This window comes from Dermacentor silvarum, chromosome 1 (genome assembly GCF_013339745.2).
Source record: "Dermacentor silvarum isolate Dsil-2018 chromosome 1, BIME_Dsil_1.4, whole genome shotgun sequence".
In the NCBI taxonomy this organism is placed as follows: domain Eukaryota; kingdom Metazoa; phylum Arthropoda; class Arachnida; order Ixodida; family Ixodidae; genus Dermacentor; species Dermacentor silvarum.
In genome coordinates this window covers 158,671,093-158,688,593 of record NC_051154.1, presented here as the reverse complement: position 1 = coordinate 158,688,593, position 17,501 = coordinate 158,671,093, and the positions used below count along the sequence as shown (strand labels likewise).

The following is a 17,501-nucleotide window of genomic DNA, read 5'->3' as shown; positions in this document are numbered from 1 at the left end:
ACTGAAACAGAGTATAGACCTGATAATGTATTCTTTTCCAATTTCCCTCAAGTCCAGCTTTGCTTCATGCTGAAGGCTGCTGGTCTCTTCAATTGATCAACATGAGTAACACAAAGACCACAATTCATGTGATTGACCAGCACTTGCCTTTCCTGGTGGGCGTTGATGCAATTGGTGGACAAAGTCATCCACATGCGTGGATGGGGGCCGGCTTGTGTTAGGTGGCCGTGAACGAAATGGGTCATTTGCTCGTGATTGGTGGCCTAGGCTAACCCGTGGCAACCCTCGGCCCCGCATTGGTGCAACTGCAGTCATGGAAACATGATGTGAAAAAAGAAGGAACAGGCTAGATAAAACACAATCTTATTGATAATGATGTGACAGCAAGAAACATGAAAAAGCCATGAAAATAGGCATGAAATGGCACACACAAGGCAACAACCACTTTGTAGCAAACAAAAATTGCACCCACTGAATGGTTTCTTGGTACTGGGTTCTGTGCCATCTGGTCCCATCAGCGTATGTGACTTGCGCTTGCTTCTCCTATATGTCACAACAAAAAATAAAGTAGAAAATATTGCAATAACACACTACATGCAATAACACATAAAAACAAAAAAAGAAAAACTAAATGCCTCAACCCCCCTTCTGAGATTAGTTACCGCCATGTCCCATGCTTTAGTAGTTCACTTAGTTCACTTAGCAGTTCACAGACATGCATTTTTCTATGCTGTCATAGCAAAAGTAAATATGTATAGTAGTATTCAAACTATATTAGAACAACCAGACTACCAGAAAAAAAAAAAAAAAAAAAACTTGACACAGGATGTCCCAGCTGTACCCACACAACTTGATCCATTTTCTTGCTATTGCGTGGTTGCACTCATACAGTTGAATTTTAATATAACATGGGTATAATAAATTGTTTATGACAAAGTAAATCTAACATTAAGTTACAGCACAGTAAATATTTGTTTGCTTGTCAACTCAAAATATTTATCCCGGTAGCAAAAATGTCAAATAGTCAGCAAATGAAATTTGAAACGGCATATTCAGGACGCACATGTGCGTTTTGGCTTACGGCTCGGCTTGGCTGGCCTGCAGTTGGAAATTAATGACAATGTGTAGCACATATTAGTTTGTAAGTCAACACTGTTCTTGTGCCACATATTAGCACAGCAAGTTGCAGCGAGATCATCAAAGGCAAAAATAGACCATTTGCTGACCCATCAGAGGCTCTGACCCATCACTTGTGTTCCTTTCGCATAAACCCTTTTGCAATTGTCTTAAAACGGATATCAGCATGTACGCTTATAATGAATATTGACATAACGAAGGTATTTTTGTGTCAGACGCTACTTTTTTAATGAGGTTCCACTGTAATTTATTCTAGATGTGCACTGACTTGTCTTAAAATAATCACAAAATAGTTTGCAACAAGGGGTTATGGTGCAAATGCCAAAGAAAGCAACATTTAAAGCCCTACTGGCTATGAGAAATGGAAACACTAAAGCTTTCAACTGCAGCAACTAAGGCAGCGGGAGGCACTTAGAACTCACAATCTGTCAATGTTTTCCTATGTATGAGTTAACAACACCAACACATAAAACCAAGAAACATGCCTTCAAGATATATTATTCGTGTTCCTCCCCCCCCCCCCCCCCTCCACAAGAGTCCCAGAGCTTTCTACCACCTTTCTACCATTACTGACAGAGGTTAGACAGCTTCAAATATTACTCACAGGGGTGACTTGGTGATATCCACCCTTTCATCCCCAGGAAGGACCAGCTTATCCAACTCGTTGTTCAGGTTGAACTCAGGCAGTGTGTGCTCCATCATAGTGACCAGGTCAACCTCGACCTGCCAAGCAGCAAAGTCATTATGCGATCAGTTCAAGCAAGGTATAATGAATTAAATTAAAGCATAGCAAGTAGCACAGCAACCACGGTACACAAACTGTATCTACAACTTTATTATTTTACCAGGCTGTAGACACAACAAAATGTGCAGATTATTAATAAGAACTTCTTAATCAACAGTTATTACAAAGTTTGAAGACATCTTTTTCATTTCATTTTATTACCTTAGCCCTCGCCCTACAAGAGCAAGCCAGGCTGTTGAAATTTGTACCGCTCATACCGAGGACGAGCTGGGCCCGTCCGACCGAAAACTGCATTACCGTATTTACTCGAATCTACGTGCACTTTGTCCAAAAATTGCGTGCGCATTACAATCGAGTACGACCCTAAATCTGCGTTACCATATAGCCGTCAGCATTCCAAAATGGCCGCCTCGCACGCGCTTCGAGCCTAGCTACACTCTAACACAGCTGCCGTAGCTTCCTCCATGTGCTGCAGTACGTGTGCTTAGGCATTAGGCACGGGCATTCGGAGCATCCAAAATTTACGTGCGGGGCTGGCTCAAACGGAAGAAGAGGATTTTCGCCAGCAAAGCAACGCGGAAGGGTTTCAGTGGACCGAAGCGGAACGTATTTTATGACGATCTACTTTGGCGATACTATCGCCTTGGCCCTATCTTGAATGCAATCTGCGACGGGGAGAGTGCGCCGGGCGCTGTGTTTTCGCCGCTTATGGGAAACCAGCCCTCAGTGCTGTAAGTGAGAAAGTGCTGCAACTTTCAGTCTCCCAAACGAATGCGGGGCCGCAAGGAACACATTGTTTTTATGTTTTACGAAACTCAAACCTTAGCGAGTTTGGCCTCTTTGTCTTTTCTCTCAGCGTGAATATTGAAAACAGTGAAGAAGCGCTCCGATAATCGAGGACAAATTTTTCTGTGAAAAACGCCCTAGAAGTGTCTTGCGTAGAAAACTGCATGTGAGCCATGCATGCACCAGCAGCATGGCTGCTGGTGCAAGCGTGCACCGCCGATCGTGTTGCGGTATGGTTTCGAGACTATCGGCTCACTGTAAGAGCAGTAGAGTAGCTATAGCTGGGTCAGTTGGTACATGCTGAATAGTAAAAACCAGTCAAAAGACGAAGTACAGAGAAGAGACAGGGCACACACAATGACTGGACTAACAACTGCGCTTTATTGAAAAACCCCGTCTCCCAGGAAAAGCCAGGCAAGCATGTGCAGCTTAAGGGGAGAGGCGGGTCAAAAAACGGCGATTTTCATTAAAGAAATAGGTCTTGTGTTTTTAGTTGTTTCAGCAAGATTGATCTCTCCTATTTCACATATGAAGAAATCAGAGCCAGAAATGATCGGGAAAAGTATAATAAACTCGATTAAAGCCCTCGAGGTGGCAAGAAGAGGCACAGATATGACACATTTTCAAGCGCGCGATGGGTCAAACCGCGGTTTCACACGCCGTTGGGCTCGTGCAAGGTGGTAGGCCTAAGCTTTTTCTCTCCAAGGTTAGCTTTGCCGCATCACAATCTCCCTGACAAGTAATAATAATAATTAACAGAAGTAAACAACTTTTAAAACTTTTAATCGCATTTTTCTCAACTTCATATTTTGGGCAAAACAATGCGTTTGTGCACAACATTTTATGTACTTATTGTGGTCCAATCAAGACCACATTTGATGGGCGTAATTTCTAGGATATGTAGAATGCACTTATCTAGGATTTAATGCAATCACTTTGTTTTTTTAAGGATGAAAATTTTAATGTACTCGGGCACCAGCCATTGAATATGAAGCACCAGATACGAAATTCTCTTAAAATGTTTCCTGTAAAGGGAATCACACTATCTTGCTTATTAGCACTCAGTGGAGTGTTAGGGATAAGAAAAATAATTTTGCACTGCTCTATCATGCTAACTGTTAAGTCCAGCAGCTGCACAAACATACACTGCTTCTCACTTATGCATGGCACTTAGGACACGAAAGCATCGAGATATCCTAAAACTAAAGGTATATTTCGAATAAGGAGATCAAGCTCTATAATTGGTAAACTTTTCATTCACCCAGCATCATTATTTAAAAAGAAATGTTTCTGAGGAGCATTTCCCCTTAAAAGCCAACACCCACACACAAACTAACGTTGATTGCGATAGGCCAGGTTGCTAGGCCTCCAAGCCATTACAGCTGCATGGATTTTAGTCGCCTACAGCCTCACTCTGTGACGCACGTTGGCTTGTTTTCCTCACCAGCTGTACCTGACGGCACTTACGTGGTCGCACCAATTCCGGCCGTTATACTTACACATGGTGTTACTGTGCCGCACACTGCGCTGACAATTACAGTGTAGACCGCTTATAACGTAAGTCGCCGGAGTCGCGAATATCCGCACTATAAGCGGTACTGCACTATATAACCAAAGCAACAATTTTCAAGGCCCACATATATGCAAAACATGTGCACCGAGCCACCACGCGTATGCGACAGTCGAGGAATGCAGCTAGAACGTTTGCATTCAATTTACAGTCAAATCTCGTTAATTCGTACCAAATCACGCGGCGGCGCCTCAAACCGGCATTGCTCCGGCACTGCCATAGAGTAAAAGCTTAGGGGAGACTCCTTAATGTTGCGCGCGAACAAACCAAAGAAAAAAAACAACGCGGCGGACATTTCACCCTCTCTCAAATGGCAAGGTCGCCGATTCTGCGTTGTGCCGGAACATGCGTATACGTGCCGACGTCTCAGCCACGCTACCGTAGCCATGAGCAGAAAATGGCAGTGAACCCTCCTTTCTCCTTTATGTTTCCTCTACTTTCTAGTCACGTGTTGACCTTGCACGCTGCGGCTACGGCGCAGAGGGAAGCAGCGGCGCTGTCCCGAAACTACCCAGGCCGGCAAACGCCCGCTTCCCGATAACGGCAGAAAACGAGAGGAGCTGGCGCCGGGCCGGCTGTAGTGGCGGCGCTTGCACGGCGGCGGGCGCACACGGTGACAGTCGAAAGTGAGGGAGCTACCAGGGAGGGCGAGGGGAGCCACCGAAGCGGCGGAGTTGCCAAGGCAAAATCCGCTTCCCTGCCGCCCTCCTCCCTCACATTCCACGGTCTCCCCGTGCGCCCTTCACCATGCCGTGCCGGCGCCGCCCGCTCGCTTGCTGAAGTTTCCTTTATTGCCGTTATCGTGAAGCGAGCGTTGGCCGTTTCGTGGCCCTCGCTCGCTATGCGCGCCGTGATATCTCACGACTCGACTCGCACTCAAGATTATGGTTTCAGCCTAACTGGCTGTTCGTTCGCACCACGTGCCTTTCTACTCCACTTCGTCTCTTTCTTCCTCGAGCACACCTTGGGGCGCCCGTTTGAGGGAAGCATTCGCCGTCTCCGCTGACTTCCGTACTCCCAGGCAGCCGCACAGTAACCGGTATTTCGTTTCCCGCAACTGCACTATAAGCGATACGTGTATACATGGAGTGCTATGGGAAAATTAACGGGAGTCTGAAAAGACCGCACTATATCCGGTCCTGCACTATAAGCGGTTACGTTATAAGTGGTCTATACTGTACTGGCAACCGCACCTGCCTTTCCCTGGTCAATTTCGCGCTAACAGCACAAGTCCTGCCTCAGGGGATCTCATTGGCTATAATTAGCGCTCTGCAGGATGATGAGGTCGAGCCATTCACAGTTGAAGATAGCTACAGCTCAGCCCATACCGTGACGTCATCTTACGGCAGTGACGTCGACATTGAGAAGATGGTTTCCTCTGACCTTACACCTGCTCAAGCTGAAGCCCTCTGCCGCGTTCTTGAAGGCTATCGCGACATCTTTGACTTTGACAATCGACCCTTAGGTCAAATGACCGTCGTGACCCATCGCATAATTACTGGCAATGCAAACCCTACACACCGACGTCCATATCGTGTCTCGGCGTCGGAACGAGCTGTTATCCAACAGGAAGTTAAAAAGATGCTTGCAAAGGACATTATCGAACCTTCCTGTAGTCCCTGGGCTTCTCCTGTCGTACTTGTCAAAAAGAAGGATGGAACGTGGCGCTTTTGTGTAGATTATCGACCCCTGAACAAAATCACAAAAAAGGACGTTTACCCTTTGCCACGCATTGATGACGCTCTAGAATGCCTGTACGGTGCCACCTATTTTTCTTCTATCGACTTACAGTCCAGCTACTGGCAGATATCCATCGACGACATGGACCGAGAGAAGACTGCATTTGTTACCCCTGACGGTCTTTATCAGTTCAAGGTGATGCCTTTCAGTCTTTGTAACGTGCTCGCCACCTTTGAACGAATGATGGACTCTTTGCTTCAGGGGTTCAAGTGGTCCACCTGTTTGTGCTATCTGGACGACGTCATCGTTTATTCGTCAACATTCGACACGCATCTAGACCGTCTTTCAGCGATTCTTGATGTGTTCCGCCGTACCGGTCTCCAGTTGAACTCGTCAAAATGTCACTTCGCTCGCCGCCAAATATCTGTTCTTGGACGCCTCGTGGATGTCAAAGGCGTGCGACCTGATCCGGCCAAAATTCGCGCCATTACGAACTTTCCTGTCCCGAAAACTACTAAGGACGCCCGTAGTTTCGTAGGGCTATGCTCTTATTTCCGACGCTTTGTAAAAGATTTTGCTACCATTGCATGTCGCCTTACCGACCTCTCGAAGAAAGACATCCCGTTTTCTTGGAGTCCTGACGATGCTGCATCTTTTTCGCAGCTCACTACTCTCCTTACCACGCCTCCAATCCTGGCCCACTTTGACCAGTCTGCCTCAACGTAAGTTCGAACTGACGCCAGTGGGCACGGCATAGGAGCAGTGTTAGTACAACGCCAGCGTGTACATGATCGCGTTATAGCCTATGCCAGCTGGCTTCTATCACCCGCCGAGTGCAATTATTTGATCACAGAGTGCGAGTGCCTCGCTCTTGTGTGGGCTGTTGCGAAGTTTCGTCCATACTTGTACGGACGCCCATTCTGTGTCATCACTGATAACCACGCTCTCTGCTAGCTATCCTCACTCAAAGACCCCACGGGACGACTCACTCGCTGGGATTTACGCCTGCAAGATTACACATATTCTGTGGTATGGCATATAAGATGGGACGCTTGCACAAGGATGCAGATTGTCGGTCCCGCTACCCCGTTGACGAACCGGCTGATGCGGACGCCATCGCTTCCGTTTTCTGTGTCCCAGTTGCTTCACATTGGCAACGAGGAACGCTGCGATCCTTCATTACGAGTCCTCATCGACCGTCTGGAGTCAACGCCTGGTGACGCCTCTCTCTGGATGTTTCTCCTCAAGGAGGGGACATTATACTGCTGCAACTTCGATCCCCACGGCCCTGACATTCTGCTCGTCATTCCATCACACCTGCATTTGACTGTCCCCCGCCAACTTCACGACGCTCCCTTGGCTGGGCACTTGGGCGTCTCGCGCACATACGACCGTGTGCGCTGTCGCTTCTTTTGGCCGGGTCTGGCCAGCTCCGTGCGGCGCTACGTTGCCTCTTGTGAGCCCTGTCAGCGCCGGAAGAAGCCCTCGACACTTCCAGTCTCCAGCCAATCGACATCCCTCTCGAACCCTTTTTCCCTGTTAGTCAAGACCTTCGTGGACCATTTCCTCTCTTGGGCTCCGGAAATGAATGGGTCGCCATCGCTGCTGATTACGCTACACGGTACGCAATCACCAGAGCCCTCCCGACAAGTTGTGCTACTGATGTCGCTGACTTTCTTCTCTACGACATAATTTTAGTGCATGGTGCTCCGCGACAATTACTCACTGACCGTGGCCATAGCTCTCTCTCGGCAGTCGTCAAGGACATCCTCCGTTCCTGGTCGACAAAGCACAAGTTCAGCACGTCCAACCACCCACAGACCAACGGCCTCACGGAGCGCCTCAACTGGACCATCACCGACATGCTGTCGCAGTACATTGCGGCAGGCCACCACAACTACCACATTTACCATACGTGACGTTCGCGTATAATTCATCGCGTCACAACACCACCGAGTATTCACCATTCTATCTCGTATATGGCCGAGAACCTGCATTGCCATTGGACACTTTGCTGCCCTCGCCCACACGTTCAGTCACTGAATATGCCCGCGACGCAATCGCACACGCCGACCACACGCGTCAGCTCGCCCGCACTCGTCTCGAGGCCTCAAAGGAGCATCAGAGACACCTCTATGATTGCCACCATCGCGACGTGCACTTTTCTCCAGGTTCTCTGGTGCTTCTCTGGTCACCCATTTGCCGTGTGGGTCTTTCCGAAAAGCTGCTGTCGCGCTACACTAGCCCATACCGTGTGGTGCGACAAGTGACCAATGTCACGTATGAAATTGTCCCCGCTGACCTCTCAGCGTCATCGTCAGCTGCAAGTGGCATCATTCATGTGGCGAGACTTAAGCCATACTACACACCTTTCACCACGGGTGTGTAGCTTAAGCACCGGGACGGTGCTTCCACTGCCGGGGGTGATGATACAAAACAGCAGCTGCCACAGTGTGGCTACACCGAGGAGAAGGAAGACGACAGGTACCCCGCTTGATATAGCGTTGCCATTTTGGCCTCCGTTATCTTCCTGTAAATAAAGTGTAAATAGCCTTGGGCATCAGTTACACGTAACAGTATGAAAGGGTTGAGATGTCAATAAGAGCACATTGTTTTTTATGCTCTGGTCCTTTCTGTTCACGAGACACTGACAATTTTTTAGTTTGTAGATAATTTTTTTACTGTGACCTGATTGCTGAACGCTTGAGTAGAGAAAGCATCAGTGTTTTCATTTCTTTGTTTTTACATATATCTAGGCTAGGAAGAGCCTAAATGCTTAATTTCGATTGTGACTTGATTTTGTATTGCACGCGTTAGTTGTAAGTGTCAGTGTACAATTTTGATTCACCTTTGTTTTTTATGTCATTCGCGTGAGTTTTAGTATTTGTTTCTTAGTTTGTTAGGACCGCTTCTGTGCTTCAAAAATGTGGTATGCGTTTCGCCGAGTGCATTTAGACAGCACTAAGCGGAGGGCTATTTGGATGCACAGTTACAGTTGTCAGATGTCGTTCCGTACTTTTGCGAAGTGGCACCCAATCGCACCGATCAGAAGCGTTTGCGTCTATGGCAAAATTAAGTCGTCTTTGGCAACCTTGATCTTTGCCAGCTCGCATTACAGTTGAGATGATTTGATTTAACACTCTCACGCATTGACAATTAAAAAAAAGGTCCGTATCTTGAATGTTCTCTAGGATACGTATCTCGTGTTGTTTGGGAAATTTCTTTTGTTGTTGTTTAGTTTTGTTTAGCCTAGCCAGATCTCCGAAAATGCTTCGTTCAGTGATTTTGGTCTGGCAGTTTGAAGAGCATTCGGAGGGGCAGAGTGCTTTGGCCAGAGTGGATTGGTGTTGTTGGGTCTCAGTCGTTCCAGTGGACGTTCTCAGGACCGAGCAGCAGGAAAGACCACCGGCGGGAAACGCGGCAAAGCCTGTACCTCCCAAACCATCGACGACGTCGCCAAACTGGCGCATCCAATCCTCCGATTGTCTAGCGGCGGGGGTGCTATTGTGCCAGACCCGGTGCCTATCATCGAGGTGACGAGCGCTCCCCCCCCCCTTTTGAGCACCACCACTAATCACCGTGACGAAACAAGAATGCGACGCGGGGAACGATATGCAGCGCCGGGCCTTCTCCGGGACGAATCAAGAATTAGACACTGGTGACTTCAAGCTGAACAGGCTTTCTCTGCGACGAAAGACGAATGCGAAGCGGGTGACGTCAGCACCAGCCCCGCCTCGTTCCTGCCGATGAGGAGCCAAAAAGGGATTTAGAACCGGCCCTGTGTGAGGAAAGAGTCGCCACCAGCCGCCCCGTCGGTCTGGTGCACTCTTACTGCTACTTGTATGCTATTACCTGCTATTACCTGCTACATCTGTACATATTGTATAAAGCTTTCGTCTCCTCATCGTCTGCTTCAAGAGTCAGTTTCTCGTCCTCGACCCTGAGACGCAACAGTATGCTATCTTGTACTAAGAACATGTACATATTTTTGTACTAGAAGCATCGCCATTTTCGCTTTCAATAAAATGAAATGTACACGGATATTATGCCGAAGAAACTGTAGAACTAGTTGAATATTAAACGGCGTGCGATCGCGCCTGCCTGAATCCCACTCCGCCATTGCTTATGATCGTAGTTTCGACGAAAAATAATAGAATGATAGGGCTATATTACGGCTTTTCTAGTTGTAATTAACAATGCAGGGATAACGATGGCCTTCAAACTTTTTTTTTTTCACGGGTTTTGCACGTCGCCAACCGTATGCTATCTTCTTCTGTTTGTATGATTGAACAATGCGCGCGATGTTCCTCATAGGTCGCGTTGAAGCGAGAGGCATGCTAGTGCGAAGGTCAATTCGCTCACCGCGCTTCGTCACTCCAGCGTTTTGACAGCAAGTTTTTGCGGACAACGAGCGAGAGGTGTTCATGTTTGCTTGTGCACGTCTGACACCGTGCTTGTTATTTATTTAGTAAGCGAATGTTTGTAAGTTTATACGGCCGATAAAACTGCTATCCTTACTTCGTATATCGGTCTACTAATTTGCTATCGCAATTGATGCTTCGCCTTCGACTTTTTTTTATTCATCGCAACTTTAGTGCATCGGGAGTAAATCTTTGTTTTTCCTAATGATAGAAAGTTGTATTTCAGTATGAAAGCATGAGGTGCGCAGTACTGTAAAGAATTTTTATTATTATTTTTTTTTGGTCATGGAAAACGGGTGCACGTTACAATCGAGGGCGCGTTAGAATCGAGTAAATACAGTAGTTAGTTTGGCCTCACTGCATCTGTTTTTGTTTATGTTGTACGATACGTGACATGACAGAACAGCAGGTTTTTGTACTGACAACCAGCCTTCCAAAATGATGTCGTCTTGCAGAGGCTCTGACTGACAAGCACTCCCAGCCTTGACCTCACAAAAAGGACGCTAATCTTTAGCTGCTCATGTCACGGCTTGTCAACCTCCACTTTCCCAAGTACACTTTGCCAACTGCTAAAAGTCAAAAGCCAACAAGAAGCAGCTTCGGGTGCTCAAAACAATCCTCAGGTGATTGGAAGAGAAGCCCTTGAGAGGAAACCAGGACCTGGTACGAAGGCTGCGACATGGCGCTCTGCCCTATTTTGAGACTTGGTGCTATGCACTATTCTTTACTTTTAAGTGAACCACACAGACACATAACTTTCAGAATGGTCAAAGCCAAGTTATATACGCATTCATAAAAGTAATAGTATCTCTTTATTTTAGTGAAATAGTATCTCTTTATTTTAGTGAAAGAAAACACATTTTTTCAGATAACCTTAGAATTTTGAAGCTCCGCAGTGAAGTTTTCATCAGCAGTGTTGTTAAGCAAACGTTTAGTTTATTTTTGTTTTATTTTTTCAAATTATTTCTTTTCAGAGCCTTTTACTGAAATAAAGATTTTCAGTAGTATGTCGCTGGATCTTTCTTTGCATACGTGAAATAAAGGCTTGAAGAAGGCTTCTCTGCATGGCGCTTAGGTCTTGCAGCCCAACACTCTGTGAGGCTCGATACATTATATACAGTGGAATCTCGATGATACGATCATGGCTAATACGAATTTCCGGATGATACTAATTTTTCTGTGGTCACGGCCGAGCCCCATTACTTTGCAACGTGCTAGAGAACGGTTGTTACGAATCGATTTTCGACCCGCATCGGTTGATACGAATAAACGCCGCCCCACCAACGGCCGCGGAAGAGAACAGCATGCAGTCAAGCGCTTTCTCCCTTTCTCTTTTGGTGCGGAGGCGCAGACGCGCGCCGGACAGCGCGGAGGCCGCGACTGGGCGCGAAGAGTTTGAAGTGGTGGCGCTTTTGTTGCTTTTGTTCTTTTCCCTACGTAGGCGTGGGAAAGCGCGGCCACCGCAGCGAGTGACGGTTCGTGCGGTCTATCGCTTTAACAGAAACTTAGCGGCGTAAGCACAGGGCATACAAAGGTCAGAGCCGTGTGGAGAACGCTTTCAAGATACGGTGTGCGCGACAACACTGACAGCCGGCACAGCTGGCGCAAAGTACAAGAACGCATTTGTTGGCAAAGCAGAAGCCGCCCCCCCCCCCCTCCCTCTCTCCCGCGCTGCCTTCCCGCTTTGCTCCTTTCGCGTGGGAGATTGCGTCACCAGTTACCCTTGCGTCCGGTTGCAAGATACGCATTTGGTGCTGCAGCACAGCGTCGCCCCCCTTCCCTCCCTCCCATACCTCCACGGCCTTTCTCGCGGTGGAGACGTCGCGTTTGCTCTCCACCGTGCCTTCGCTCTCCGTCAAAGCGCACGTCCCTCACGCGCTTTCACTCGCACATTTCACTTGATTAGAATTGGGTGCATCATTGCACTTTTTAGACCACTTGAATTTCAGTATTTGATTGTAACGTGAGGATCGACTTCAGGTAGCAAAAATCTGGAAAAAAAACTTGCGTTACAATCGAGTAAATACAGTACATACACACTAGTAATTTCATGTCAATGAAGTTCCGCCACAACGAAATTTTTCGTGTGTCCCATGAATTTCATTGTAGTGGGACTCGACTGTATTACATAATGCATAAGTGGTGTACCGTATTTACTTGAATCTAGGCCGACTCCGATTCTAAGCCGACCCCCCAAAAGTTCGAAGCCAGAAAAAAAAAAAAAAAAAAAAAAAAAAAAAGAAAACTTATCTCGAATGTAGGTCGAACAAAAAAGCGAGGGACAGCATTCGCAAAATGAAACAGCATTTATTAAATATGAACATGCAGAGCTCATTCTACGTCACCGTCGCAGCTAGCTTTTCACTACTTTCCTTATTGCTGACATCTTCAAACAGTGCACTATATTGAGTACCATCAAATGCATTAGAGATGCTGCACTTTTTGAAGGAGCGCACGATATATGTTCCTGGGTAACTGCCATCCTCGTTGCGGCACATGCAAAAAGCATTTCCCGTGGCTTCCCCCAACGACGGACGTTTTTTTTACCGATGCTGAAGTCCCGCCCGGCTTGAACGTTTGACGATGCCTCTACGGCTAGCACAACTATCGTATTTACTCGATTCTAATGCGCCCTCGATTGTAACGGGCACCCGTTTTCCGTGACGACAAAAAAAAAAAAAAAAAATACTTTACAGTACTGTGCACCTCATGATTTCAAACAGAAATACAACTTTCTGTCATTTGGAAAAACAGATTTCCTCCCAATGCAATAAAGTTGCGTTGAATAAAAAAAGTCGCAGTTTCGCCCAAAAGGCAAAGCATCGAAAGCGATAGCAAATTAGTAGACCAATATACGAAGTGAAGTAAGGATAGCAGTTTTATCGGCCGTATAAACTTGCAAACATTCGCTTACTAAATAAATTAACAAGCACGGTGTCACACGTGCACAAGCAAACATTAACACATCTCGCTCGTTGACTGCGGAAACGAACTGTCAAAATGCTGGAGTGACAAAACGCTGGCGCGGCGAGCGAATTGACCTTCGTGCTAGCATGCCTCTCACTTAAACCGACCTATAAGCGGCGAAAACACGGCGCACGACGGACTTTTCCCGTCGTAGATTGCTTTCAAGATAGGGCCAAGGTGATCGTATCGCCGAAGTGGATTGTTACGGATTACGTCCTGCTTCGGTCCACTGAAACCGTTCCGCGTTGCTTTGCTGGCGAAAATCTACTCCTTCCCGTCCCGCACACAAGTTTCGGATCCGAACGCCCGTGATGCGGCCCAATTTCCGTCCGTCTCCGCACACATGATCACTTTCCTTTTAAATGTGGCATCATGATGAACTTGGTACTTCATGCTGATAGAGCAGACGCAGAGAACGTGAAGACAGACAGTAGACTATTGCCTAAACACGTGTACTGCAGCACACGAAGGAAGCTACGGTAGCTAGGCTCGACATGCGTGCGAGGGATGGCTATATGGTAACGCAGATTTAGGGTCGTGTTAAAAGTGCACATTAGTTTTGAGTAAATATGGTATTCGTTAGAAAGCGGCACTACGGTGGCATCACCTGTTTGGTGCCATTACCATAACGCTACACCGGGCGCCGATGCTACACCACACCGATACGACACTACGTAACGACACAGATCAAAATCGCGACATCATCGTGTACTTCAGTTGGCTACTGGTGCGGCTAGTAGCAGCTGCGATACTGACTTTTCTAGATGGTGCTAACTATGCACCATATTTATCAGTTCAGTTAAAAACTTGCGCGTTTTTAAAAATTCTCGAATCGAAGCCGACCCTAGATTTTGTATATGATTATTCGAAAAAAACTATCGGCCTAGATTCGAATAAATACGGTACTTGAAATAACTTAATCAGCCCCACAGAACAAGTATAAAGCAGGTTATTGAGATAATATGATGTACCACAAACAAAAAGGCAACAGGTATCCAACAGGTATGCAAGGCAAACTTAATTTGCAATATTCTGATTATTATGTGCTTTAAAATATGAAACTTCCAAGATAAGCCACCAGTTTAGCTTGTTTAGCAGCTAAAGGTGAGAGAACCCCCCTCAATATGGTCAACTAGTTGGGGAGTCGGTATTTCTTTTCAGCTGGCCAGTTAACAAGCTGACACATCAATGTCATCAACCCCAGTACTCAAACATTATCATATGGAACCATTCATTATCTGCACACGTGTCACATCTCTGCCACACATTTACCATATTTTCCAGCTACAAGTTGCCTTTTTTTTCAAGAATTCTTGCCGGTGTATTTATACAACAATGCGACTTTTAGAAGCATAAAAAGCCATGCATATACATTCTTTAAAGCTTGTCCTGAGCACACGACTTTTCAGAGATAGATACACAATTTATTGACTATGATTTACCTTTACACGCATCACAAACAGCAACAAATTTGGCACAGCAAATACTGGCAAGCAGCACACTGTCTTTTATCACAGTGACTTTCTTCAGCAACTTTAGGAGTGCCGATTTCACCTGCTTCAGGAACTTGTCCGTATAAACTTGGTCAATGTAAGTACCCCATTTTGCATCCTTTCACTATCAGACTTGCAATGGAACGTTTGGAGACAGGCAAACGAAACTTTTTCTCGAAACAATTAGTAAAATTTGACGCAACATTCTAAAATTGTAAAACGAGCCCAATCTGTAAACATTACAAAAAATTTTGGAGAATTGGCAGGTATGCTATTCTGGGGCGGGGGTAAGCATCAAGTTGAATACGTTGCAGTGTTGCTCAAAACTATATTAGCTAATTCAATGCCTAATTTCTTCTTCAATGTGTGACATACATCACTACCAAAGGTAATCAGATTCCTCCCATTAAGATAGTGCTTTATTGCTTAAATTAAAGCACTGTTTATCACTGTTCTGTCTATTCCCGCTCAAGGCTGTCTACCGTCACTGAAGAGTCAACACTCACATTTTGACGAGTATGCCCATAAGTACTAGCCATATGTACAGTTGATCGCTTTTTTTTTTTTTTTTAGCAGGCTACCTTGTGATCTGTGAATATCATGTCCCTTAAATATTTCCCATAACTTACATACACCCTTAGATTTTCCTTATACAGTGAACAGTGACGTAGGGCTCCACAGCGTTGAGCAAACTACAGTTGTCATTTTCCCCCCAGAACTGAAATAAGAAACAGTAAACAAAACCTGTTGTGGTTCCTGCTCCGTGTCTTCAATAGAAGCAGAAAGCCAGTATGTTGGGTTGAGACGTCTTTCGTCAACTTCTGCGAGCACGAAAACAGTTCTGGAGGCAAACTGGGCAGACAACCCATCCTGGGCAGGCAACACAGGTTCAGCAAGCTCTGTAGCAAAGAAAAAATGAAAAGGCATCCTTGTATAATTTCTCCATAAACAAGAGCACACTATGCTCTTCAATGTCACAACAGTATACCAAAAGAAAGCAAGGAAAAAGCACAGAATCAACACAGAAGCAGCCAGATTCATATCTGGCAACTACGACTATCATTCAAGTGTTACCCGAATAAAGCAAGACATTGCATTTCAGTCATTGGAAGATCACTGTGTCATCGCTCTTTTATGTCTTTGTCACAGGTACATTTATAGTAATAAATTTCACTGTTTGCCGCTTCATGCACCTATGCGCACATCTCGACGCATTCACAATGCACTTAGTTTTGCACGCATTCATGGTCTAACGAAGGCATTTAACTCATCACCAGTACCTCGAGCTATTGCACATTGGAATAGTCTTCCGGATCACATAGCATCCATCTCTAATCGCGAAACATTCCGTGATAACTTGAATTCGTTGCGTATTAATATTGTATAAAGATGTTGTACTTAGCTTTTTGTAATATTTGTATTGTTGCCTTTTTTTTCCGTCTGTATCTTTGTTTTTTTTATTTTTTGACTTGTAATTATTGTTGCCCCCCTTACTCAATGCCCTTCAATGGGCCTGTAAGGTATTTTGAATAAATAAATAAATAAATAAGTAAAGAATGACTGTGAGGAACAGGGTGGCCACCACAATGGGACCACCTTTTATCACTGCAGTTATCACAAATTTTCTTTATCAATGGTGCCTGTGCATGGCTAGTTTTGCTTGTAATGGACACTGTGCATGAGGTAAATCTCAGTCCAGTCACTCAAAAGTAAATGCCTAACATTGTGTATGCTTGCTCTTTGGATCTGAACAGCTTTGTGGTGACCTGAGCTAAAGTTGCATTGAGAATAATGGCAATAAATGTTTCGGACTGGGGCTGGACATCAATTAAGAATTTTAGCCAGGCCAATTAACCCTCCAATTGATTATTTACCGTATTAATCGAATTTGTGGGCTTATGCACATGTGTTAAAAATAAAACAAAACTGGTGACTTAGATACATAAATTTTGAAGAAACAAATCATGCTACAAACAGAAAGTTGTCTTTGGACTACTGACACAACAATTTTGCATTTCCTTTTTTTCTTGCTTTATCAAATAGCTGTTGACCCAGTAACTAATGTGTTGCCCAGTAACTAATGTGTTGCACCAGAATTCCTTGAACGTACAAAAAATGCCTATTATATTCTCTTTTAAGGTGACCCTTTTTAAATGCATGCCAAATGAAGTCAGGTTTTTTTTTTTTTTTTGGCATAGCGTTTGTTTACAAGTCATCTCTGCACATCACAAAAATTGGTAGTCATGAACCGCTGACGCACCTGCTGGTCCACCTGGTCCAGTGGTTGGCATGACAGACAATGATCGCCCCTCATTGAAAGCTGGATGCATGCTGCATAAACTATCCTTTCCTCTTTCATTCTGCGCTTCTCTGCAAGCTTGGTTCCTTGCTGTTGCTGCTGTTAGAATGTGCAGCACCCTTCATCCTTCACCCCTTCTCTCCACTATTATCCCATTGTCTGGAGCTTTCGACAAAGCTATCACAATTCGGCTTCGACTGAAAATATAATACTTGATTGATTTCTGGTTAAAATAATAATAATAAAAATAATAATAATAATATAAAATAATAAAAAAGCTGCTCTTGAAGGCAGCTTTCCATCAATGCCTACTGTAGGTAACTCGTCTTTGGCGGTGGGAGCAGCACATCGGGCTAAACGAGTGCGACTCATGACTGGTGATATTGATACGACCTCCCATGAT

At 45.5% G+C, this 17,501-nt stretch overlaps 1 protein-coding gene across 6 annotated transcripts in view; it reads right to left on the bottom strand.

Moving 5' to 3' along the window:
* Nucleotides 1-17,501, bottom strand: part of LOC119436287 (protein virilizer homolog) — a 259,809-nt gene that overhangs the window by 37,913 nt on the left and 204,395 nt on the right. For all 6 annotated transcript variants that reach the window (XM_037703092.2, XM_049656719.1, XM_049656715.1 and 3 more), the window contains 4 exons: nucleotides 15,544-15,698; nucleotides 1,742-1,860; nucleotides 473-543; nucleotides 148-305 (listed from right to left, as the gene is read on the bottom strand). In XM_037703092.2, coding sequence (XP_037559020.2) covers nucleotides 148-305; nucleotides 473-543; nucleotides 1,742-1,860; nucleotides 15,544-15,698 — 503 coding nt within the window. The remainder of the gene's footprint in view (nucleotides 1-147; nucleotides 306-472; nucleotides 544-1,741; nucleotides 1,861-15,543; nucleotides 15,699-17,501) is intronic.